At 39.6% G+C, this 24439-nt stretch overlaps 6 protein-coding genes across 8 annotated transcripts; 4 read left to right on the plus strand and 2 right to left on the minus strand.

The window, feature by feature from the left end:
* The first annotated feature begins 295 nt into the window (after window positions 1-295).
* On the plus strand, window positions 296-4885 carry LOC117624967 (external alternative NAD(P)H-ubiquinone oxidoreductase B3, mitochondrial). The gene is made up of 10 exons (XM_034356511.1): window positions 296-579; window positions 1413-1701; window positions 1783-1989; window positions 2184-2434; window positions 2623-2845; window positions 2975-3079; window positions 3551-3820; window positions 3918-4039; window positions 4150-4269; window positions 4405-4885. The coding sequence occupies exons 1-10, from the start codon at window positions 491-493 to the stop codon at window positions 4490-4492; spliced, it is 1764 nt and encodes a 587-aa protein (XP_034212402.1). The 5' UTR covers window positions 296-490; the 3' UTR covers window positions 4493-4885.
* Window positions 4886-5286: 401 nt separating this feature from the next.
* On the plus strand, window positions 5287-8735 carry LOC117624968 (protein TRANSPORT INHIBITOR RESPONSE 1-like). 2 transcript variants are annotated; one of them, XM_034356513.1, is made up of 4 exons: window positions 5287-6117; window positions 6293-6785; window positions 7091-7894; window positions 8365-8735. In XM_034356513.1, the coding sequence occupies exons 1-3, from the start codon at window positions 5660-5662 to the stop codon at window positions 7844-7846; spliced, it is 1707 nt and encodes a 568-aa protein (XP_034212404.1). In that variant the 5' UTR covers window positions 5287-5659; the 3' UTR covers window positions 7847-7894; window positions 8365-8735. The 2 variants fall into 2 exon arrangements, with proteins under 2 accessions (XP_034212404.1, XP_034212403.1); XM_034356512.1 differs by having other exon boundaries at window positions 5288-6117; window positions 8207-8735.
* A 372-nt stretch (window positions 8736-9107) lies between these two features.
* On the minus strand, window positions 9108-10280 carry LOC117624183. The gene has a single exon (XM_034355326.1). The coding sequence runs from the start codon at window positions 10278-10280 to the stop codon at window positions 9108-9110; it is 1173 nt and encodes a 390-aa protein (XP_034211217.1).
* A 1178-nt stretch (window positions 10281-11458) lies between these two features.
* LOC117624969 (protein TRANSPORT INHIBITOR RESPONSE 1-like) lies at window positions 11459-15939 on the plus strand. 2 transcript variants are annotated; one of them, XM_034356516.1, is made up of 4 exons: window positions 11459-12248; window positions 12993-13485; window positions 13709-14512; window positions 14622-15939. In XM_034356516.1, exons 1-3 carry the CDS (start codon window positions 11740-11742, stop codon window positions 14462-14464), a joined length of 1758 nt encoding a protein of 585 aa, XP_034212407.1. In that variant the 5' UTR covers window positions 11459-11739; the 3' UTR covers window positions 14465-14512; window positions 14622-15939. The 2 variants fall into 2 exon arrangements, with proteins under 2 accessions (XP_034212407.1, XP_034212405.1); XM_034356514.1 differs by having other exon boundaries at window positions 11460-12248; window positions 13709-15939.
* LOC117624970 (dynein light chain 1, cytoplasmic-like) lies at window positions 14928-15392 on the minus strand. The gene is made up of 2 exons (XM_034356517.1): window positions 15232-15392; window positions 14928-15138 (listed from the first exon to the last, which is right to left on the minus strand). Exons 1-2 carry the CDS (start codon window positions 15367-15369, stop codon window positions 14947-14949), a joined length of 330 nt encoding a protein of 109 aa, XP_034212408.1. The 5' UTR covers window positions 15370-15392; the 3' UTR covers window positions 14928-14946.
* Window positions 15940-19519: 3580 nt separating the features above from the next.
* Window positions 19520-21909, plus strand: LOC117626115 (vacuolar protein 8). The gene has a single exon (XM_034357766.1). It carries the CDS (start codon window positions 19921-19923, stop codon window positions 21685-21687), a length of 1767 nt encoding a protein of 588 aa, XP_034213657.1. The 5' UTR covers window positions 19520-19920; the 3' UTR covers window positions 21688-21909.
* Window positions 21910-24439: the final 2530 nt, after the last annotated feature.

Raw genomic sequence — 24439 nt, forward strand, 5'->3', positions numbered from 1 at the left:
TTATAAAAAATACAAAATAAGAAAGAGGCGTGAATTGCTCTGTGCATCAATTTGATCACGCAGCCTCTTCAGCGTCCAGCCCATCAGTGGTGCCCACCAGGGCGGACGTGTCAAAACCGGTACAAAGAAAGCGATTCGCTTCTCGCCCGCCTCACACGTGCTAAGGTTTTGCCTTGCGCTCCAAGTCGGCGCTCGAGAGCAAATCTGGAAACCTCCCAAACACACACGCATCACGTTCTCCAACCTCTCCGGATTCTTTTGACATCTATATATTTGAAGCTTCTTTTGACACATATATATTTGAAGCTTCTTTTTCACACATTCCTACATTATAGGCAAAGCCGCGTCTCTCTCTCTCTCTCTCTCTCTGTTTTTTCCTCTCTCTGTTTTTTCCTCTCTAACTTCCCTCTTCTTCTTCCCTCTGCTTCTCTCTGTTTTGTGCCTTTTCGGCTGTAGATCTGAGCGCCGAAAAGCTTGAAAGCAGTGAAAAATGAGAGGTTTCGCTTTCTTCGATAGAGTTTCTAGAGCTTTCCATGACTATCCTTCGGTTCCCAAAGTGCTCGTGGTTGTCGCCGTCAGGTATACTCACTTTCTCTGTCTATCATCTCTTTCATCTTCTACGCGTTTGCTTTGGTTCCTATGCGTTTGTTCAGTTCTACATATTTTTCTTGTACAAATTTTTACTTCTAATATTAGTTTTTTTTTTGGGCGATTTCTAATATTAAGTAATGCGGTAGAATATGGACAGAATTTTAAATTTCTTATATGTTTAAATCGTTCAGTTTGGCGTATACTTTTATTAGAAGCTATAGTATTGCTGTATTACTCCATTTGATTGCGTTTCCTTGCTCAAAAATATGTTCTCTGTTTTACACCATGCTGAAAAATATATGCTCTGTTTTATTCCGTAACGAAAAAAATACGTGCTCTGCCTTTTTTTTTTTTTTTTTCTTTCCGATTTTGTTGGCAGTCTCTGGAGTCAATCAGATCTCTTGCACTTATTTCATACATATAGAAAATTGTGTAGGAAAGGCGAAATTTTAGGAAATTGGATTGCATTCACCTAACCTAAGGCATAGAGTTGCTATGAGCAGAATCACCATGCGCAGATTCATATCATTTGCCTATATAATCATGGCGAAACTATGTTAGCATACCAATAAATTATGTTTGTGTAGTGTAAACTATGCCCAAAAGTAGTGAAGAAACAAAGACGTGGCCATTTCCTATTAAGAAAAAGAAAATTTGTACTTTCAATGCTTATTTGTAGATAAACTGTAAGATCAAAAGTAACCAAAAAAAAAAGCTCGTGCTGCTAACTCTTCAGAGGTCGAGAAACTGCATTTTTGTTATTGGTATGCTCGCATGATTATATGATGGTTTTGTCTCATTGCTGTTGCTGCAAAATGCAGTGGTTGCGGCCTTGTGGCTTACGCTGAGGCAAACCCTGAGCGAAAACTGGCCAGCAGCTCGCCTGTCCTAACTTCAGCTGAAGTGGACAATAAGAAAAAGAAGGTTGTGGTACTTGGAACTGGCTGGGCTGGAACAAGTTTCTTAAGGAATCTGAAAAATCCAGATTATGAGGTTCATGTCATATCACCTCGGAATTACTTTGCCTTCACCCCTCTGCTACCAAGTGTTACCTGTGGTACAGTGGAAGCTCGCAGCATTGTTGAACCAATTCGAAACATTGCTAGAAAGGTAATGGTTGGATAATAAATGTATCACTCTCTCTAACTGTTGGCGTTCAATAAATTGACAATGGTTTTTTTTGGGGTACAGAAAACTGTAGATGTTCAATTCAGTGAAGCTGCATGTCTCAAGATTGATGCAGTAAACCAGAAAATCTATTGCCGATCCAATGTAGAAAACAATTTGAATGGACAAGAAGAGTTCGTTGTGGATTATGACTACCTTATAGTAGCTGTGGGAGCCAATGTTAATACATTCAATACTCCTGGTGTCGTTGAGAACTGCCATTTCCTGAAGGTAACTTCTTTGTAAACCTTGTACATTTATGTATCAATATGTTCCTGTAAGTTTTCTCTTGTGAAATCAAGATCCTCAGATCAGCTACTCCCAGTAGGACAAAGAAAGTGAATAAAGCTTTTTGGTTATAGGATTAATTGATGTATGCTTCTTTGTTGTTTTATTCATCGCGTGAAATTTACTTCTTCACGCAGGAAGTAGAAGATGCTCAAAAGATCCGAAGAACTGTTATTGATTGCTTCGAAAGGGCAAGCCTTCCAACTGTTAGCGTTGAGGAGAAGAAGAGAATTCTTCATTTTGCTGTTGTTGGTGGTGGCCCAACTGGTGTGGAGTTTGCTGCAGCACTTCATGATTTCGTCAACGAGGATTTAGTCAAATTGTATCCCGGGGTCAAAAAGCTAGTTAAAATAACACTTCTCGAGGCTGGAGATCATATTCTGAATATGTCAGTAAATAATCTCTCACATATAAACCTTCGTTATATATTTCGAAATAGTATTTTGTTGTTTAATCTAGCATTACCCTATGATAAGCATGCATTGATATACTTCAGCATTTTTATTATAATCTGACTGAAATGCATGTGTGCAGTTATTTCTTTGTGATCAATGACATTTTTTCATGTTTTTGCAGGTTTGATAAAAGAATCACAGCTTTTGCCGAAGAAAAATTTCAAAGAGATGGTATTAATGTGAAAACAGGATCCATGGTTGTGAAAGTAACTGAAAAAGAAATCTTTACCAAAGAATTGAAAAATGGAGGGGAAGTTTCGACCATGCCTTATGGAATGGCACTCTGGTCAACTGGTGTAGGAACGCGTCCCTTCATAAAGGATTTCATGAGTCAAGTTGGTCAGGTGTGTTTGTCCTTCTTATTGATGTTGTGTTGACTTCTCCGTCTTTAGAAATCTTATGAAGCTCAATTATATGTCTTTTACAAGTACATGTCACTCTTATTAAACAACCATCTGTTCCTTAATGCTCAGGCTAATCGACGGGTGTTAGCAACTGATGAATGGCTGCGAGTGGAGGGATGTGACAAAGTGTATGCAATTGGTGATTGTGCCACAATAAATCAGCGCAAAGTCATGGTAAGGGCCCCTGTTATTTCTCCAACGTGTATTTTTGTACCAAAGTTGCCAAAAATTGCAGTTTCCAGTAGACCTTTGTCTCATCGTTCTTTTATTTGGGAAAAGTATGTTCAGCACAACTGTGGGATTTATTTTTCTCGTCATGGAATGGCTATTGTGAGATGACTACAACGTAGTGAACAGCTAAAACTGAAGGGGAATGGGATCATGGGAGTCATGAGAACCAGTTAATTTCTGGTTTCTATATTAGAATTGATAAGTAGACCAGTTCTTTGGTTCTCTATTTGCTCTATGGAAATCTGTGTTCTTCCGTATTTTCTTGTTAATAAGGTAGTGAAGAAGTATAATCAACAAATTCTTTGATTTGCTAATGCTAAATTACCGTTGCGTCGCTACATTATCTATTATGTTGGAACAGTTGTTTGATGTGAACATTCCTCTAATTTGTCTTAATGCCTATTTGTTTTTCAGGAAGATATCGCTGCCATATTCCGAAAGGCGGACAAGGATAATTCAGGAACACTCACAGTTGAGGAATATAAAGCAGTGATTAATGATATTTTTGAAAGGTATCCTCAAGTGCAGCTTTATTTGAAGAGCAAACAGATGAAGAATATGGTTGATCTTTTGAAGGAAACACCGGATGTTTCAAAAGGATCCGCAGAGCTGAATATTGAAGATTTCAAAACAGCTCTTTCCAAAGTGGATTCCCAGATGAAAAATCTTCCAGCTACAGGCCAGGTATCATGCGTTTTTATGCACATTTGAATATATTATTTATTGAAGGCATGTCTCTCCACTTGCATGTCTCATTTCCCTCTCAAATGGCATATTCCAGGTTGCTGCTCAACAAGGTGTCTACCTTGCCAAGTGTTTTAACCGAATGGAAGACTGTGAGAAAAATCCAGAAGGTCCTCTCAGATTCCGTGGGGAAGGCCGCCATCGGTTTCGCCCGTTTAGGTATGAGTTAAATTGAAATCTGTGTGTGTTTTTCTGAAGCCATGCTTTGCGATTGGATGAAACCTAACTGTGAACATTGCCATTGTCTAATCTTACTATTCTTCCTGAAGGTACAAGCATCTTGGACAATTTGCTCCTCTGGGTGGAGAGCAAACAGCAGCCCAGCTTCCTGGGGATTGGGTATCGATCGGCCACAGCTCCCAGTGGCTTTGGTATTCTGTTTATACAAGGTACCGTGTGACTTTTATTTATTTATTTCCTCTCTTGGTTGTTGAGCTGAAATTTCAATTTCAATCCCCTGTTGGTTGTTGGATATAAACAGAGATTGATTTTTCTCTTTTGACTGTTTAATTTTAACAATTCAGCAAACAAGTGAGCTGGCGCAACAGGGCATTGGTGGTATCTGACTGGGTTAGGCGTTTCATCTGGGGGAGGGATTCAAGTCGCATTTGAGGCACATTTCATTTCAATTCAACTGCCAGAAGCTATCTTATCTTAACAAGAGAGTTTTGACAAATAAAGAACAAGTTTTGTTTTCCGGATTCAAGTGGTTGGTTGATTGACGAATGAGTTCAGGTGAAGAAGAAGCAGCAGATCCTTGATGTAGTAGTTGTATCGGATTCCTCGACTCACCTCGCCATTGTTTTTATTTTTTATTTTTTATAATCCTCTTTAAATATACGGATATTATATCCCTAACCCTTTGCTGCTGTTACTGGAATGATTATGTGTGGGATTTGAAGGTCCCAAATTTTGCAGTTATATTCCGTCTTATTTTTGATGGGTGGGTGGTGATGTTTTATTTATTTATTGAAAGGACGCAGATTTACGTTCCCAATTTTGCAAGTTGCCAACTTTGTAAGTGAGCTGTGATATTTTGGTCACTTCTTGAATGTGCGGACGAAAACAGGAGTGTAGGTTTTGAGATGAAACCGATCCGGATTGGATCGCGCAAACCATACTTTCCGGAATTGTTTAATTCAAAAAAGAAATTGATTGATTCCTTCAGGAGAAACTACAAGTTTTATTTGAGACATGACATCCGATCAAATTTCCTTGTTTTCTACTATGAGTCAGAGGAATTGGTTCCAACCGCTTAGAAATGAACTGAACTGAATAATGAAATGAATTGAATGGACTACACGGATGAACAACTGAGATCCGATCAGCAGCTGCCACGTGCAAATCCCCACGTTGCCGAGCCGACAAATAATGGACAAGTTTATGGAATCCACCATTTTATATGGACACTCAGAAAAGAGGACCGTTGGTAGAACATGGGCTTGCTAAGCTTTAGGGGGGACAAAGAGAGATGAATATTACACTCTTACAGTAATTAACTTCGTTGGTGATGTCTAATCACCTCGAGGAAAAAATTTTCGTTCATCCATAGATTACATTCTAGCTGGTTAAACAAATAATAATTTAATTAACTAATCACCATTACTAGATCCCTAAACCATTAATTTTCTCTGCTGCTGCTGCTGCTGCTGCTGCCAACTATTTGCTTCTTTCTCCTCCTTCTCCAGCTCAACCTCCATATTCTGCGCATTTTCAGACACAAAGGACAAAGCCCTCTTCTTCTCTTCTCTTGCTCTGCTCAGACTGAGCTCTGTTTTTATGGATTCAAAAATAAAGAAGGTGCTGGAGCAGCTCCTGGGCCTGGGCCTGGTTAACTTTCGCAAGGACCGGAGCTCGGTCTCGCTGGTGTGCAAGGACTGGTACGAAGCGGAGCGGTTGTCTCGCCGCCACGTCTTCATCGGAAACTGCTACTCGGTGTCGCCTGAGATCGTGACCCGGCGGTTTCCGAACATTCGGAGCGTGACCCTGAAAGGGAGGCCGCGGTTCTCGGACTTTAATCTGGTCCCTCCGAATTGGGGCGGCGATGTTCAGCCTTGGCTTGAGGTGTTCGCCTCCGAATGCCCACTCCTGGAGGAGCTGAGGCTGAAGAGGATGACGGTGACTGATGAGAGCCTTGAGTTTTTGGCTGTTTCGTTTCCCGACTTCAAAGCTTTCTCGCTTCTCAGCTGTGACGGGTTCAGCACTGATGGCCTTGAAGCCATTGCCACTCACTGCAAGTAAGTGTCTTTCTGGATTTGGACCCTTTTCCAGTTTTTGAGTTTTCATTGTTAAGTGTTTTTCGATTGGTTTTTGGGTTCCAGAGATGAGATCTGAGAGACAGAGAGAGTAATGGTTGATGAAAAGAATTCATCCCTGATTTATAACTTTTTGAACAAAATCATTTGGTTACAGGAATTTGATTGAGCTCGACATACAGGAGAATGACATTGATGATAAAAGTGGGGACTGGTTAAGTTGCTTCCCTGAAACCTTCACATCATTGGAAATACTAAACTTTGCCAGCCTCAATAGCAAAGTTGATTTTGATGCTCTTGAGAGACTTGTAAGTAGGTGCAAATCATTCAAGGTGTTAAAGGTTAATAAAAGTGTAACCCTGGAACAACTACAAAGTCTTCTTATCCAAGCTCCTCAACTTTTGGAGCTTGGCACCGGCTCATTTTGGCAAGAGCTCACAGCTTCTCAGCATTCACAACTTGAAAGAGCATTTAGCAACTGCAAGAATTTGCACACCCTCTCTGGCTTATGGGAAGCAACGGCCCTTTATCTCCCAGTTCTGTATCCTTTCTGTACAAATATCACTTTCTTGAATTTGAGTTATGCTACTTTGCAAAGTTGGGACCTTGCTAAGCTTGTTGCTCATTGCCCACTCCTCCGGCGCCTTTGGGTAAGTAAATTTCCCATTTATTTCCTTTTCTACATAATAGCTTCTTCATTTTGAAAATGCTAATCTATCAAGGTAGATGAGAAGGAAACACACTATAATCTTTACAATAATGACATGGTACATAATTGGGGTTTTGAAATCGTTACTGTTTGACCACACTGACGAAATAATAACTTAATCCTCTCTTTGATTGGCTTATTTATTTTTCTAAACACTGCAAGTACATCTACAACTGTTGACTGAGAAGATATGTTGACTATTGAAATCCTCAGGTGCTAACTCTTGATATCAAATTTTTGATACAGGTCCTGGACACAGTGGAAGACAAAGGGTTGGAGGCTGTTGGATCTAACTGTCCTTTGCTTGAGGAACTCCGTGTTTTCCCTTCTGCTCCTGACGGTGATGATATTGTCGATGGGGTGACTGAATCTGGGTTTGTTGCTCTGTCTTATGGCTGCCGAAGACTCTGCTATGTCCTCTACTTTTGTTGGCAGATGACTAATGCTGCTATAGCAACCGTTGCACAAAACTGCCCTGATATCACCCACTTTCGTCTCTGCATAATGAACCCAAGGCAACCAGATTACCTAACAAAAGAGCCTATGGATGAGGCTTTTGGGGCAGTGGTGAAGACGTGCTCTAAACTACAAAGGCTTTCAGTTTCAGGTTTATTGACCGACCTTACATTTGAATACATTGGGAAACATGCCCAAAATTTGGAATACCTTTCAATAGCCTTTGCTGGAGAAAGTGATTGGGGGATGCAGTGTGTGCTGGATGGTTGTCCCAAGCTCAAGAAACTTGAGATACGGGACTGCCCATTCGGGGATGTGGCTTTGCTCTCAGGTTTAGAGAAGTATGAATTTATGAGGTCAGTTTGGATGTCAGCCTGCAATGTGACAATGAACGCGTGTCGCTCATTGGCAAGTGAGAGGCCAAAATTGAATGTTGAGGTAATGAAGGATGATGGGAATGATGAAAATCAAGCTGACAAAGTCTATGTTTACCGTTCTGTTGCTGGGCCAAGAAAGGATGCCCCGCCTTTTGTTCTCACGTTTTGAAGATTGAAGCCTATTGTGCTCACCCCTTTGAAGCTTACAAAATACATGGTAATCTCTCTTCGTCCCTCTTCCTCTCATTTAGTCACACATACCATGTTGCAAGTCTGAGGTTCTTATCACACACAGTTAACATTGAAAGTGTGTGCATGCACTACTAGCAAATATTCATCAAGTTAATTGCTTAAAGTTTAGTGCTTAAAGTTTAGTGCTTCTTAGTTCTGTATTCTATAATGTTAGTTGACTTAAGTAGCAAGAAAATTATCATCTTAGTTACCATTATACTAGAATGATAAGACAAGTTAAACAGTTAGTGATATGTCTTGTTGAGGTGCCAATTTGTGGATGATTTCTTGTTTGAAGATAGGAACATCTTGGACAATTTGGTCCTCTGGGATTGGGATGAGAGCAAACAGCAGCATACAGCTCCCAGTGGCTGGCTGGGTTGAATCGGACATAAACAGATTTTGATTATCAGTTTTACTCGTGTGTTTGAATATTTTGCTTCCTAAACAAATCAGCTAGCGCATCAGGGCATTGTTGATATCAGACTGACTGGGATAGGCGTTTCATTTGGGAGGAAGGAGGAGGGATTCAAGCCGCATTTGAGGCATCTGAAAATTTAACAACCAGAAGCTAGATCTTTGACAAGAAAGAACAAGTGATGTTTTTCGCATTCAAATAGTTGTTGGACTAAGATACATAGTCTCACCATTGATTATGATAAATAACATAGGCATCTTCCTAATCCAAGTGCGACATGAAAGTCGTATGTTGTTTTGGTCAATTACTGTGGAGTGGAGTGGTGGACTAAGATACGAATCTCCCATGCTGAGTGAGCATCATGAAATTATCACTTTATCTATTGTTTGAGTTTCTAATATTAGCCAAATCTCTGTTATTGAATTATTAAAATTGGTTTTCATTGCATCCTCACACACACAACGCATCAGATTGATCTTTTATATTGAATTATAAAAGTATACTATACACGTACTAACATAACATAAATCTAATCAAGATGAGAACACACACACACACACACACACACACATTTACATACAACTTACAAGTGGCAATCAAGTATTAACTAGTAGTAATCCGAATGGACGTATATAATATTGACTGTTACATAATGAAATATAAAGATCAACATCAAATTCAGACCAAATTAGGGAAGGTGCAGCTCTTTTTCTCTTGCCTCATCAGCTAGCTTCGAATCCTTTCGAATTAGTTGCTAGCTGCCTTGCATGCACGGAGTGCGCTAGCTTTGTTTTTCGGTGGAGGATTGAGGACGCACAAGCAAGGCTAGCTTTTCTTTTCTTTTTTGCAACATTCTCTTGATGGCTCGTCTGGTTCTAGTAGTACTAGTAGTATAAGTGGTAACACGGCCCACGTGGGAATTCAAGGAGGAGGAGGAGGAGGCCGCCAGTTTGTGTCGAGTAAGTATTGGTGTCGGCCACCATGGGAACGCCAATGGGAAGACTGGTCTAGCAGAGTGAATCTTAGCACAATAATATGGGATGTCCGTAACCTCCGTTAGCCTTGCCTCGCGAATGTTGCACATGATGATGTGTTGATAAAACTCTAAAAACAAGATATCATCATCATTTGGGTGGAAAGCGAGCACCGTAACCGTCTTAAGCCATTTGCTATAAAATTTCCATGTTATCAACAACTGGGTTTCCGAAAGCATATGTAACAGGGTAACTCTGCCTACCAAACACCATGTGCCATTGTCATTGCATGCAGATGCAGCGTCGTCCGTGTCCATGTCCTTGTCCATCTGGTGGTCATCTTTCAACTCCCAAACACTCACATGACCATCAGTATCACCAACAAACGCGGGGGAGTACTCGCACATTCGCAAACGCCCTTTACTAGACACACCCATGAAATCAAATGTTCTTCCGTACTCCGACTCCGACTCATCTTGAGGTTTATCAATGAAATGGAAACAATATTTAGCAGAGTTGGAGCTGTCGTTGGAGTAGGGATCCAAACCAATAACAAAGCCATCACTAGAGCTCCACCAGTAGAGCATTCCATTGTGAGCAACCCCTGCATTTCTATGCAAGCTATTAAAACAAAAGCTTCTTGGGCAGGATACAACTGACTCTGTCCATCTACCAGTCTCAGAGGAGAACATTTCCATGTTGAACTCGAAGGATTTCTCTGGACACTGAGGAATTATTCGCACAACCTTGTACCTGTACTCAACATTAAGCCGGATTCTACTACATGCATCACTTTCTTCTTCTACTACTTCTTTTCGGTGGTCTTCCTCCTCACATTGCTGCTTCTTACAATTATAGTAGTAGTAGGGTTCGCAGATGAATCCCACTCTTACTTCCTCGTGGCATCGAGGAGCGGGAGGAAGAGCATCCCATTGCCTGATGTATGGATTGCAAATGTAGTAATCCCGTTGAAAACACATGGTTGCGCAGCATAAAACTATGTCGTTATACGCTCCTACCACAATTGGTTCATACTCTGGTGTGTTGATAGGCCCTTGAAAACAAGGGAGGAAATTAAAATTCATGTTGCGTGTTAACGAAAATAGAGGATTAGAGCAGGACGTCACAAAGAATTTCCTTGGTTGCCTTGGATTCGTGAAGATAAGGGTGCGTGGGATGGGCTTTTGGTTATCACTTTGTACACATAGAAAACGACGAACGAAATAAGGATTAGAAGAAACTAGACTGAACCAACGTTTGGACACGCACATGCATTGAGCCGCAGATGCAAGGGGAAGTCGACAAATGATTTCTATCAATACAAGGTCAGGGAGATGATCAAGATTCAACATGCTGGGGTTTAAGTGAGGCTCGGAGTGTGGTTCAAGATCAAGAGATTGGGATATTCTCTTTCTTCTTTTGGCAGCACGAGCATCACTATCCCCAGGTCGCATGGCGAAATTGTTAAGACTCATCATTGATGTGCAGATTGATTGCAATTTGCAGAGATATATACAATAAGACTCGTACCCACAAGCTCTACATATAGTGTTCTATTTGACGGAAGTCAAATAGGAATAGGAAAGATATCCAAATCCAACAAGAAGTAGGAAACGAATATATATGATGCACAGACGGCATATGTAACATCAAATCATGTCCAGAATAGCATTCGACGCTGTACAGGGTTCACCGACAGTTGCCATTCAAGAAGTCCATTTACCACCTAACCTACTAAAAAGTGCAATGCTTGTAAAGTTGCAAGAAGAAAATGGTAAGCTTAATCTATACATAAGATCCTGAAGATAAATGCACTGGATTAGTATGATATAAACATAAAAATAAACCAAACATAAATTCTTTGTGAGACTCTAGTGTGTCTTTCATACTAATAACATTGCCAGTCAAATGATCAACCAGAAGCCTAGCTAGCTGAAGCTTACCCTCGTCGACATTCCATCCACACCCTACGAGCTTGCTTACGTGGCACAACTTCATTGGTGGTGATCCTAACACACCCGGTTCGTTGGGTGAGGACAAAATATGGGCTACGATCTTATTGGGCTGTCTGTGTCAGCTCGAGCTTACCTAGGTCATTAGAGTCCGTTAACAGAGGTTACAGACAATAAACAAATGAATAATTATTAAATCCCACAATTAATTATTTCTCTCTTCTTTGCTGCTTTTGCTACGCAAGGCCTTGGGTTGGGCCTTCTCTCTCCTTCTCTCTCTCCCTCAAGCTGCTCAACCTCCATATCCAGCTATCTCAGACCATGCTCCTTCTCTGTGTCCATGGCAGATCCAGCCTCTAAACATTAAAAGTTTAAATCTGTCCTTCAAAGGTTTCTGCTTCTCTCAAATCTCATATCCGGATCCGTACAGCATTTCTCAGCTCGAGCTCACGCTACTTAAACCAGGCTCCGAGCTCCGTTTTGCTTCATGGGTTCGAAAAGAAGCAAGTCCGATTCACCGGACCCGGACGAGCCGAACCGGGTCGGGTCGGATTTTCCAGACGAGGTTTTGGAGCAGGTCCTCGGCATGGTGAAGTCCCGCAAGGACCGGAGCTCGGTCTCACTGGTGTGCAAGGACTGGTACGACGCGGAGCGGTGGTCCCGCCGCCAAGTGTTCATCGGAAACTGCTACTCGGCGTCGCCGGAGATAGTGACCCGGCGATTTCGGAGCATCCGGAGCGTGACCCTGAAAGGGAAGCCCCGGTTCTCGGACTTCAATCTGGTTCCTCCGAACTGGGGCAGCGATGTTCAGCCTTGGCTGGAGGTGTTTGCCAGCGAATACCCGCTTCTGGAGGAGCTGAGGCTGAAGAGGATGACGGTGACTGATGAGAGCCTTGAGTTCTTGGCTGTTTCGTTTCCTGGGTTCAAAGCTCTCTCGCTTCTCAGCTGTGATGGGTTCAGCACAGATGGCCTCGCAGCCATTGCCACTCACTGCAAGTAAGTGTCTTTCAATTTGGCCCCTTTGGCCCCTTTGGAAGTTTTGATTTTTGTTATTGGGTTTTGGGTTTCCAGAATTGAGATCTGGGTTGCGGTGGTTTGAGTTTCAGAAAGCACAAAACTTGATAATGGGTTTTATTAAAATTTTAATTTTTTGACCCATAAAACTCACAAGTAGGGGTTTTTTTGTTGGTAAATATCCTTTTAAAGCGTACAATAAATTGTGTAATTTTCTGCACTTACACGTGGGCTGCAGAAACTACAACCAAGCACCCAGGAAATAACCCAGAAACTGAAATGATTCTGTTATTCTTTTTCTACCTCTTTCTACCTCTTTCTCTTGAGGCGACGTTTGAACTGTTAATCCAAAGTCTAAAAGAAACAATTCATTTTTCTGGCTAGAATATTTTACTTATATTCTACAATAACCACCGCCCAAATTTGGTTCACATGATAGGTAGGTCAATTGTTCTGGCAAAAAAAGAAAAATAGGTAGGTCAATTAATGAGAAAAAAGAAGTAGTTAATTGCACATAATCAAAGACAGGTATACAGAATTTTGATCTCAATAAAGTATTTTACTTTTCAAATTTGTCAGATTTTGATTCAACTGTTGGTGATCATGAATTTTCAAAGCTGTTTGATAATTAAAATTCCCATATTAAGCTTATAGTTTACTTAAGCTTTATGCTTAACTTCAGTTGTTGAAGAAAATAACTAATATCCCATCCTAATTTGGTTTCAGGAATTTGACTGAGCTGGACATACAGGAGAATGCAATTGATGATAGAAGTGGCGGATGGCTAAGTTGCTTCCCCGAAACTTTCACATCTTTGGAAATACTAAACTTTGCCAGCCTCAATAGCGATGTCAATTTCGATGCTCTTGAGAAACTTGTACGCAGGTGCAAATCATTTAAGGTGTTGAAGGTTAATAAAAATGTAACCTTGGAACAGCTACAGAGGCTTCTTACCCATGCTCCTCAGCTTCTGGAGCTAGGCACTGGCTCATTTATGCAAGAGCTCACCGCCTGTCAGAATTCACAACTTGAAAGAGCATTTAGCAATTGCAATAATTTACACACGCTCTCTGGTTTATGGGAAGCAACGGCCCTTTATCTTCCAGCTCTGTATCCTGCATGTACAAATCTCACTTTCTTGAATTTGAGTTATTCTGCTTTGCAAAGTTGGGAACTTGCTAAGCTTCTTGCTCATTGCCCACGTATACGGCGACTTTGGGTAAATTTCCTTCTGCATAATAATTTCCTCATTTGAGAAAGTTAATCTATTAAGGTAGATGAGAAGAAAAGACACTTCAATCTTTGCCATAATGACATTATAGCTTAAGCTCTGTTTAAATAACTCATCTTTTTTTTTTCTTTTCTGAAACACTGCAAATACTTCATCTATAACTGTTGAAAGAGAAGTCTTGTTGACTCATAGTATCAAATACTTGATACAGGTCCTGGACACAGTGGAAGACAAAGGGTTGGAGGCTGTCGGATCTAACTGTCCTTTGATCGAGGAACTCCGTGTTTTCCCTTCTGATCCTTATGGTGATGATATTATCCATGGGGTGACTGAATCTGGGTTTGTTGCTGTGTCTTATGGCTGCCGAAGACTCCGTTATGTCCTCTACTTTTGTCGGCAGATGACTAATGCAGCTGTAGCAACTGTTGTAAAAAACTGCCCTGATTTCACCCACTTTCGTCTCTGTATAATGAACCCAGGGCAACCAGATCACATATCAAATGAGCCCATGGATGAGGGTTTTGGTGCAGTGGTGAAGACTTGCACTAAACTCCAAAGGCTTGCAGTTTCAGGTTTATTGACCGACCGCACATTTGAATACATTGGAGAATATGCTAAGAATTTGGAAACGCTTTCAGTAGCTTTCGCTGGAAAAAGTGATTGGGGGATGCAGTGTGTGCTGAATGGTTGTCCAAAGCTCAAGAAACTTGAGATAAGAGACTGCCCATTCGGGAATGCGGCTTTGCTCTCAGGTTTTGAGAAGTATGAATCTATGAGATCACTTTGGATGTCAGCCTGCAATGTGACAATGAACGCATGTCGGCTATTGGCAAGTGAGATGCCAAGATTGAATGTTGAGGTAATGAAGGATGATGGGAATGATGATGATCAGGCTGATAAAGTCTATGTTTACCGTTCTGTTGCTGGGTCAAGAAGGGATGCCCCACCTTTTGTTCTCACTTTCTGAAGGTTGAAAACCTATTGTGCTCACCCTTTGAAGCTTACAAAATACATGGTAATCTCTCTCACCCTCACACATTCCGGGGGATCTTACCACAGTCAGCAATTACTCTGTGCACTTTCATCGAGTTAGTTCCGTATCTTATATGTGGTTACACACACAGGTACCTTCCATCATCAGGTTACATGGTCTTTAACATCCTGCTAGGGTATCTTATATGAGCCCTGCCTGTGTGCGCTTGTTCAGGCTGTTCATGTTTTTCTATCATCAATCCACCAGTTCCTATGACCTAAGACCAATATTGTTCATACAACCTCAAGTTTCTGCAGAGGACATTTAAAGACATTGGATTTGATATTTTTACTTTGGTTCAGCTTAATAAATGGAAACGCAGGATGATAAATTACTGAACTTGGAATTTGTTCATTTATTATGATATACAAATTCAAGGAGAACAGGAAGGCAGTAAAGATTTATGAAGCAGAGCTTTATGCCTTCACGGCTTCCAATGGCGGGATCCTATTTGCTTCAGCAGCAAGATTGGCCGTACCCCTGAAAACCAAGAAAGCAAGGCTACCAATCAAGAAATGGATGAAGCAGCCTTGGCTGTGTGTCACAAACGAACCAAAATCTGTTCCTACTATGCACTGCCACCCAGTCCCGTATGACTCATCGAATTCCTGCATGGAAACAAGCACAGAAAAAGACACATGAATTTCAAATGATTTAGTGATGATTCAGTGCTGAGGATAATACTGGAAAGAGGAGCTGACCTTCTTTATGAATTGGGCGATTTCGGTAGGTTCAGTGATATCAAATATATCGAGAGCCTTTGCAGCTAAATGGAGCGCGTCTTGCTGCATTGTTTGAAGCATGTCAGTCTCGTTAACGACGGCTTTGCCTTCTAACATGGCTGCAGAAAACCTGCCTTTGAGTTGCTGATGTTGAGATTGGTGAAAGAATTAAAAGCAGATGAAGCAGTCTAGATTGAAGGCATAGGCAACCGGGCTATATGGAAATGGGAACTTGAGTTTCTACACAAGTCCAGGCTTTGCGATCATTCGCAAAGAATTAATGCAATGGAATAAAGCCTGGTGGTCAGGAAACAGACAAGCTGATTGGTCATGTAAGATGGGGACATGAAAGATGCATTGCTTGTGCACTTGTTCTTGCATCTGGTTTGATCAATGGCTCAGAATCTGCGGTAGCAAAGGGCATTTTTAGTTTGGGGTCCACATTATCTTGGAGATGCAGGACGTATGTGGTTGCATAACGAATACACTTCCCGTTAGTGTCATGGACTATGTTGTGAGGTTGTTAATGAGTTATCTGTTTGCTTGTACTTCTGTTTACTTTTCTTCTCTTTGTTGATGCGAAGACCTTTTAGCTTCTGACAGAGTTAGGTTCATGAGAAAAGAACCAGAAAAAGTGATCAATAAAACAGAAAATTGCTTCTCATTCAGGTCATCTGCCTGCATCAATGAGCCATCTGTGTTTTTTGGGGGATTGAAGGGCATGCATGCACTTTACTGAATAGACAATTAAAATTTTCTAGACAAGTGTCAGGCTCAAAATTCATCAACAAATAGTTTGAGTGGAATGAATCTCAAATGCTTGAATAAGCAACACCATTTGGGTTTGAAGCTAAAGAAAGAGAGACAAATGGCTAAACTGAAATCTGTCATCATATTAAATAAACATATAACAGATGAAGATCCAATCCTAAATATTTCAAATGTGAGATTATTTACCTTAACAACTACAACACCAACTAAAATATCATCAAACGCTTTTATAATTATTCAGTGTTTGATTTGAAAGTTGGGAGAAAATCAGATTCTTTAATAATTAATAGTACCATACTTAGATTTTATATTGATGTCTATTCATCAGAAAAGTTACAAAATAACTTTTAGATGGAATAGTTTGGTAAGAGGTCCATTCTTGAGATCATGTCTTGGAAATTATACTTGCAAAGTTCATGTGGATTGTTGCTTCTGTAAAAAAATAATTTTAAATGTGACATTAGTAATGGTGTGAAGGGTGTGAAGGGTGTAGAGAGACAATCTTATATATGGTTTACGTATCTCTTTTTAATTATAACTCTAGTGTAATTAAGTAAGTTGTGGTAAGCTGTCCAATTCAAATCTTAAGCAAATAATAACCATACAAGTCTTTTAGCAGATGCTGGTCCCATGCACGATTTCTAAGTCGCACGTCATTTTCTTGGAATGTAAGTTGTAAATGACAACGTTGTAGTCTACACGTTTGTTATCATGGCTATTTGTCAAGATCGTGAAAGAGGTGATGAACACCCAACACCTACATGTTTGAAGGCTTGAGCACAGTCCACAAGTCACCAGTCTCTCACATAAACGTACTCGTTGTCGGTGCTCGATTTAATTTTCATTCAAAACCCTGTAATTAAGTAGGAAATTTGGGATGGATGCTTAGAAGCAAAAAAAGACACTGGCTAGAATCTTGGGGTTAAGAAGAGTTGAGCATAATTAAGCAGCTGTTTGATGTTTACCAACAAGTGACAGAACTAAAAAAAAGAAGCAGAGTTTAGACCCTTTCGATTGCCAAATAGTTTGAATTGTGAAACGCATCCAGGGGATTGGCAAACACCAAATTTGTATAACTTTATGAAGCAAGGTCTTTTGCTTTATTTTGATTTTTGATTATGAGTCACCTAGATAGCTAGCTACTTGACCAGCATTGCATTTGCAATTTTGCATTGGAGTAGATCTGATCAACATGGGCAGCAGCAAAATATTGTTATATGTACTTTTCTCTTCAAAGCTAAGGTATATATCATAACTGTGCTACTAGCTGTATCGAATTTCACTTGTTCCGTACTCAAAGTGTCCCAAGCAATCACTTTCGTGCCTGTGCATCCAAGTGCCATTTCTACCTAACACTTCGTGAAGCATTAAACACCCAACATATATAGCACATAACAGTGTTTGGCACTGATTTACTTTTAAGAATATATATAAGAACATGACGTGAAATTACTAAGAAACGTTCAAAAGTGAGTCGCGTATTAAACACGTGATTCTATTTGACAGCAGATATCGTTTAAAATTAGGAGCTTTTATGCAACATCTGTGGCTCTACATGTAAGATATAGGGTCCCAACCCAAACCCTAACACTGGGTTGAGACCATGTGCAGATTCAATTATGCTCAAGGGCCAAAATCTCTGCTATTGATTGTTGCTCATTTATCTGACGGAGTGAGTGGCTGGGGGAGGGAAAGCATGGTGGCCAACGAATTACAAATATTTATAAAAAGTTGAACAGATAATTGACCCAAAAAAGAGCTTAACACAATTAACTAAACCAAATTGTTGCAAATCATACTCACTATCATGACAAAATAACATGAAGATAATCCGTGAACAGCAGAATACCTAACAAGTGTCTTTGTCATGTTATGAGACAGCGATTTAGACATCTAATCACATCATGGGTCATTGATTTTTATTTTGGAATCCCCATTTTGTCATCTTCTAGGGTTTTAATCTGTGCAATGCTTCCAAATCTTATCTTGTAATTTACTATGCAAGCAAAGGATGCTCAATGCCTTTCACGCTTGCTTTTCACATTTTTTTCCTTCAAACAAAAGCAGCTTTTGGCTTTTTTTTAAAGCTCCTCTCTCATTATTCAGAGTTCAAAAAGTGTTATAGAAACAGCTTTGGTTCAACTTTTATAGAGATTAAGTTCCACCTCCACTTCCAATTTGATCTAAAGAAGACTGATGGCTCAAGGCATCCAACAAAGGCCTTCACATGGTGGGGTGGAGGCTGTGTCATCTCCATGCCAAGGTCATTGAAAGCTACCCTTTACTTTTGCCTTTTCACCTAATCCAAATAGTGTCACTATTTTAAGGGCGGTCCATAACTAACCAGTCCAGTTAATTTTCTCACTAGCTATTAATATCAAAGCTTTGTCTCTTGCTTTTGCTAACAGTGGTTATAATTAATAATTTTTTTAGCGGCTCCTATTTAATTAACTAACACTTAAAAAGTTTATATAAAGTTTTTTTATTTTTTATTTTAGGACATTTCCATTGAAAGAAGCGATAGTATACTAAACTCAGAACCCAGAACCTTGCCTGAATGAATAAATACTCTAAACCACTACATTAATGGGTTCTTTGCAAGTTCATATAAAGTTAAAAGATTGAAGTTCTTTTTTATTTTTTTGTGAACTAAAGTTAAGTTAGAAGTTTTTATTTTTTTGTGAACTAAAGTTAAGTTAGAAGTTCATAAAGGTCCAAGCATGGAAATTTCTTAGCAAAAGAAGGAAACCTTCTTTTTCTACTCGTGAACTGAACGCAAACCTTCACTTTCTTCTCCGTATAAAGATGATTTTTGGGTAAAGCTTTGATGCCAAATTATGTCAAAGTCTTGGCCCTTCACATCTTATAGCCATTTACAATGTGGCCTTTTATTCTCCTTTGTCTTTGCATAGGTCATGCTTGCGTCACATATAATACACCTTCAAAATATTATATTAAGAAAAATATTTGCCTCTTTCCTTAGAAGTAATGACTACTTTCCTGTCAATCACAGTTTGAGATGTGCGATTTTTTATTTTTATTTTTTTAATAAATTATTTTTACATATATGTCTGACGGTGTCCTTGTATTAAAGAAAACAAAAATAAAAAAAGAGAGTTTTTTTTTTTTTTTTTCCCTTCATGTTGGCCATAGTAAAGGAAGGGAAATGGCAAAGAAGAATGATGAGAATCATAAACCAATGAGAATAAGTGATCTACCATTGAACTTTGAAGGAAAAAGCAAAAATAAAAATAAAAATAAAACCTTGATAATTGAGTGTTGGGAATTATGATGGTTAATTTGTTACATCTTACAACTATCGAAGTTGAAATGCTTTCACTATAAAGTTTGTAAAATAATAATAAAAGAATGCACACATAATGTAAGCATTGCTTTAAAGTTTTGACCACCAATAGTGAATAAAATTATCTTATTAAAAGCATGTTTAAATTGTACAGCTTATAGCAAAGGAACCATTCACATACAAATTACAATGATTAGATTATAATTTAGAAGAGATAATCAAAGATTAGAAGAGAGATACAAAAAACTTCCACCTCCTCCTATAAATAAGCTCCAACTTCCAACAGATTCAGATCCCCAGTTTAATGACAAAAATACCCCTCTTTAATTCCCTACTCATCCGTCGCTACCACACGCCACCCTAAAAGGCCAGCCCTGTAAATTCACATTAAAATCCAATTCAGTGGATCAGCTGCCAGACCAGAGAGAGATAAGAGATGGAAAGTCAGAGCCTCTCTCTTTGTTCACGATAAGATTGTCGCTTAGATTCCATTCTGTTCCGAATTTCCGATCAAATTGGCCAGAATCTTCGAACCCATCTCGCCGGAATCTAACCCACTTTGCTGTTACAAAATGAGTTGACTCCAAAAACCAATGAGAACCACAAAAATGCGGGAAGAAGAGAAGGGACCCAAAGAAACAGAGCAAAGCCCGGACTTGCCGGAATCTTCCGCCGGAGCATCAAGTCTCCGACGAGCCGTTGAGTCCATATCATCTTTGATCTCACTCTCTTTTTCCATCAAAATCTTCGCAGCGAAATGGAATACAATAAGGACCAAGCTCGAAGATTTGAACTCTGGCCTAGCGGCCGTACAAAACTGCGAAACAGATGAAAATCCAGTTCTTTTAGGCCTAGTGTCGAACATATCGGGCACAGTCAACGAGTGCCACGGTCTTGCTCGGCGCTGCGTCGATCTTTCTTACAGCGGGAAGCTTCTGATGCAGAGCGACTTGGATATGCTCTCTGCAAAACTCGATCTTCATGCAAGAAACCTCTCGGAGATTTACAACGCCGGCGTTTTGACTCAAAGGTTTGCGATCGTCGTTTCGAGGCCTGGAAACGGAGCTTGCAGAGACGACATGAGGTTCTATGTGAGAGACTTGATGACAAGAATGAAGATTGGGGGCGCAGAAATGAAACGACAGGCTCTGGTTAATATGTATGAGGCTGTGGTGGAAGACGACAGGTACGTGAAAGTCGTCGTGGAACAGGGTGACATTGTGAACGTGTTGATCAACCTTCTTGATTCGCATGAGGCTGAAATCCAAGAATGGTCTGCAAAGGTTGTTTCTGTAATTTCTGGGTTTGGTTCATATAAGGTTGTTCTCATCGGAGCTGGGATCATAGCGCCATTGATTCGGGTGTTGGAGTGTGGGAGCGAGGTTGGGAAAGAAGGGGCTGCAAAGAGCTTGCAGAGATTGACTGAGAATTCCGATAACGGGTGGTCGATTTCAGCTCACGGCGGTGTCACAGCTCTGCTTAAATTATGTTCCGGTTGTGAAGGTGGTGGTGTGAGAGCGGAGTTGGTTGGTCCTGCTTGTGGGGCACTCAAAAATCTTGTTGGGATCGAAGAAATAAAGAGATTCATGGTTGAAGAAGGTGTAATTTCAACGTTTATTGGGCTTACACGGTCGAAAGATGAAGTTTTGCAGATAAATTCGATTGAATTTCTGCAAAATATAGCGTCTGGTGATGAAGCAGTTCGTAGCATGGTAATCAAAGAGGGTGGAATTCGAGCGCTGGTTCGTGTCTTGGAATACAGATCAGCTTGTTCTTGTAAAGTGAGGGAGATAGCATTAAGGGCAGTAGAAAATTTGTGTTTCTGTAGCACAAGTTGTGTTAGTGTTTTGATCAGGTATGGCTTTGTGGAGCAACTTATGTCCTTTCTTCGAAATGGAGAGGCTTCAATTCAAGAACTGGCGTTAAAAGTTGCAATTAGAATGTGTGCAAAATCAGAGGAAGCCAAGAAAGCACTGGGGGGTGCAAATTTTATGACAGAGCTGGTTAAGTTTCTTGATTCAAAGTCATTTGAGGTTCGAGAAATGGCGGCTGAGGCACTGTCGAACATGGTCTCCATCCCGAAAAATCGAAAACGATTCGTGCAGGATGATCGTAGCATGGGCCTCCTTTTGCAGCGGTTTGACCCGAAGCAAGGAAACTCAGGTAACAAGAAGTTCTTGTTCTCCATATTAATGTCATTGACAAGTAGCAACAGCGGGAGGAGGAAGATTGTGCATTCGGGTTATTTGAAAAACATTGAGGAACTTGCAGAAGCAGAAGTTTCAGATGCCAAGAGACTTGTGAAGAAGTTGTCAACAAACAGATTCCGCAGTATGTTGAGTGGAATCTGGCATTCTTGAACTAATGTAGCTTCGGTCTGGTCTGTATTGATTTAATTTTTGTTTGCATTTTTGTTTATAAATTGTATATGTGCTCTGCTCAAGTTGGAATTCCATTTCAGTTTTGTTAGATCTTCTTTCACAATGGCAGTCTCACAACAGCTCTCTGTTATTAAGATACTCTGGCATTGCTGCCACTACAAGGAATGAATGATAGGAGAGAATGCAGTTGCATTTATTTAAGTCAGATTATATATATAATATTTTGTTGGTGTATTATTAGGAAGGAGCACATGGGAAAACCATGGATGGGCATGTGAGTAGAGGCAGCCATGGTCTACTTCATCTAACCTTTGTGAAGGGAAAACGAAGTCTCCTTACTGTATTTGCTTGTTTTTTCACATGACAGTCTCTCGTGAAGACCTTCCTTTCAGCATCATGCAGAAACAGAACTGTAAATAACATTTCATGCATCTTTTTTCCTTCTTTTTTTGAAGTGTATTATAAAATCAAGATTTGTAAGCAGTGCCCTCCTGCTAATTTGTAAGCAGTGCCCTCCTGCTAATTTGTAAGCAGTGTCCTCCTACATTAGTTAGACAGAAAGGGGGTTGGCTTCCATGCTCAAGTTGCTCATTAGGAAACAATGTAGGGTACCTGGACTTGGACAAGTAGTAGACCATGAAAGTTTCTTCTGATTCTTGACAGGTTGGGTATTGATTGTGTGTTTATGTTATTGATTGTGTGTTTGAGTTTAGGTACTAAAAAAAGAGAAACCGAGAGCTTGTAGCCTCTATATGGGCCTTAAAATCGGATCATCTTCAATTCTTGCAGGGGTTGAGCTTAATGGGTTTCGATGTCTCAAAACCCAATAATTTTGAAGTAAAAGGAAATATCTGGTTTGGAATTGGTAGATACTAATGAGATATTATTATAAGATAGACCAAATTGCACAAAGGAAAGAATATTGAAGTTTCCTTCTTCATGTTGTTGGAAAATGGAAACCATCGATGTTAACTATCTTATCATGTTCTTCAACTTTAGTCTTGTATGCGTCTTTGCTGCTTGCTAATTAATAATAAGTCTCTGCTACTTGGCGTCCTCCCAGTCAAAAAGGGGAAAGCATCAACTTGGTCTTGGTGGCTTTGGCTTCGGGTGCAACAAAATTTGAATTATTCTAGCGCAGGCTGGCTGAGTCAAGTCAATGGCATGGAGAACCATTTCTGCGGATTAATATTCTGGACTTACCTGCAAAAAGCAAGCTGAATTCATATATAGAAATAGAAATAATGGTCCCAACTAATTAGAGTTGGCCTTAAATTTCGTTGGGTACGTACTAGATTCCTAATTATTTCACTAAGATATTCTGCACGACTTCATCTTAACCAATCAATGAAACTTCAAAGGCATGCATTATTTTAACTATCATTAGTATCTATAATAATAATTAAGTTCATAAGGAGGAGAGTTTAACGGCACTAGCATGCACGTTCTTCTGTCTTGTTGTTATATGAACAAGTTGGTAATTAGTCACAAATCACAAAACTACAACACCAAGAAGATGATGATGATGAGATCGATGCCGGCTGATTGATGCTTGCTGGTTGAAGAATATATACACACAACAGCAAATTGGGCAACTTGCACACATTGGACTTCACGTACCCCTTCTTCCTCTCCTCCCCTCCACAAGTACTAAAACGACAAATCCTATGAACTTAATAATTAAAGTCTTCAAAACCTAATAATTAAAATTATTAATTACGTATGAATGTATGAACATATAATTTAGATTATCACTTGTACTCAATAAATAAATAAATAAAATAACGTAGGAATGTTGAAGCTAATATTAGTCAACGGATTCACGAACCAACAATAAGCTAGCTAGCGTATACCCATGGGAATAACCAACCATATGATCATCACCTTGTCAAGTTGTCATAGTTTCAAACTTTTGGTCTGTTGGATCCATGTTCTACGTCCTAGGATCAGCCATACTTTCAGCTAACTACGACCAAATTAAATAAATGGGAACGATCCACTCAATATCAATATTTCATGCCATGTTGGTTGACTTTTAAGTTATTATTTTTTCTTCTTCTTGTTGTATATCTGGAAGTTGACTTGGAAGCGCTCCACATATCTCTACCTTATCTTTTTTATAATATAGAAAAAAATAGCAGATAATTGGGAGATAGAAGAATGCATGGAGAATTGGAGAAGGAGGCTTTAGGCTTATCCAGGTTGACTTGTTCCATTCATTACTCAAGTTGCTATGTGAATCATATGGGAACGCTAGCTTGCTAAATAGCAATAGCTGGCTAGATTAATCCTTAATTAACCCTTAATTATGACCAATGATGACTAAATGGGAATGAATATGTGTGTTTGCTTTGCTTTGCTTTCTACTCATTGATGATTAATATGTTAATCTCTATCCAAATCACCGCATGTTGAAGAACAATATGGGGCAGATTCACTTAATATTATGATTACCATTGGAGCATCTTATCCATACTTTAAGCAATGTGAACAAAAATTTTACACGTTCTTTCATATTTTCAAATGAATGTTTTATTGTTTGAGATTCAATATGCAAATTGTTTGAGATTCAATATGCAAACTTTACGAAAGATAAATAATTAGCATTATTTATGGATTTCTACTCAAATAATATGAGATGAGTGGCAATGACGAGTTATGATTCATTGTTGATCTTTTTAGTGTTCATTTTGTTCTTAACATAAGAGTCACGATATAAAAATGAGACAAA

The sequence above is a fragment of the Prunus dulcis genome, chromosome 4, assembly GCF_902201215.1.
Source record: "Prunus dulcis chromosome 4, ALMONDv2, whole genome shotgun sequence".
Taxonomy (NCBI): domain Eukaryota; kingdom Viridiplantae; phylum Streptophyta; class Magnoliopsida; order Rosales; family Rosaceae; genus Prunus; species Prunus dulcis.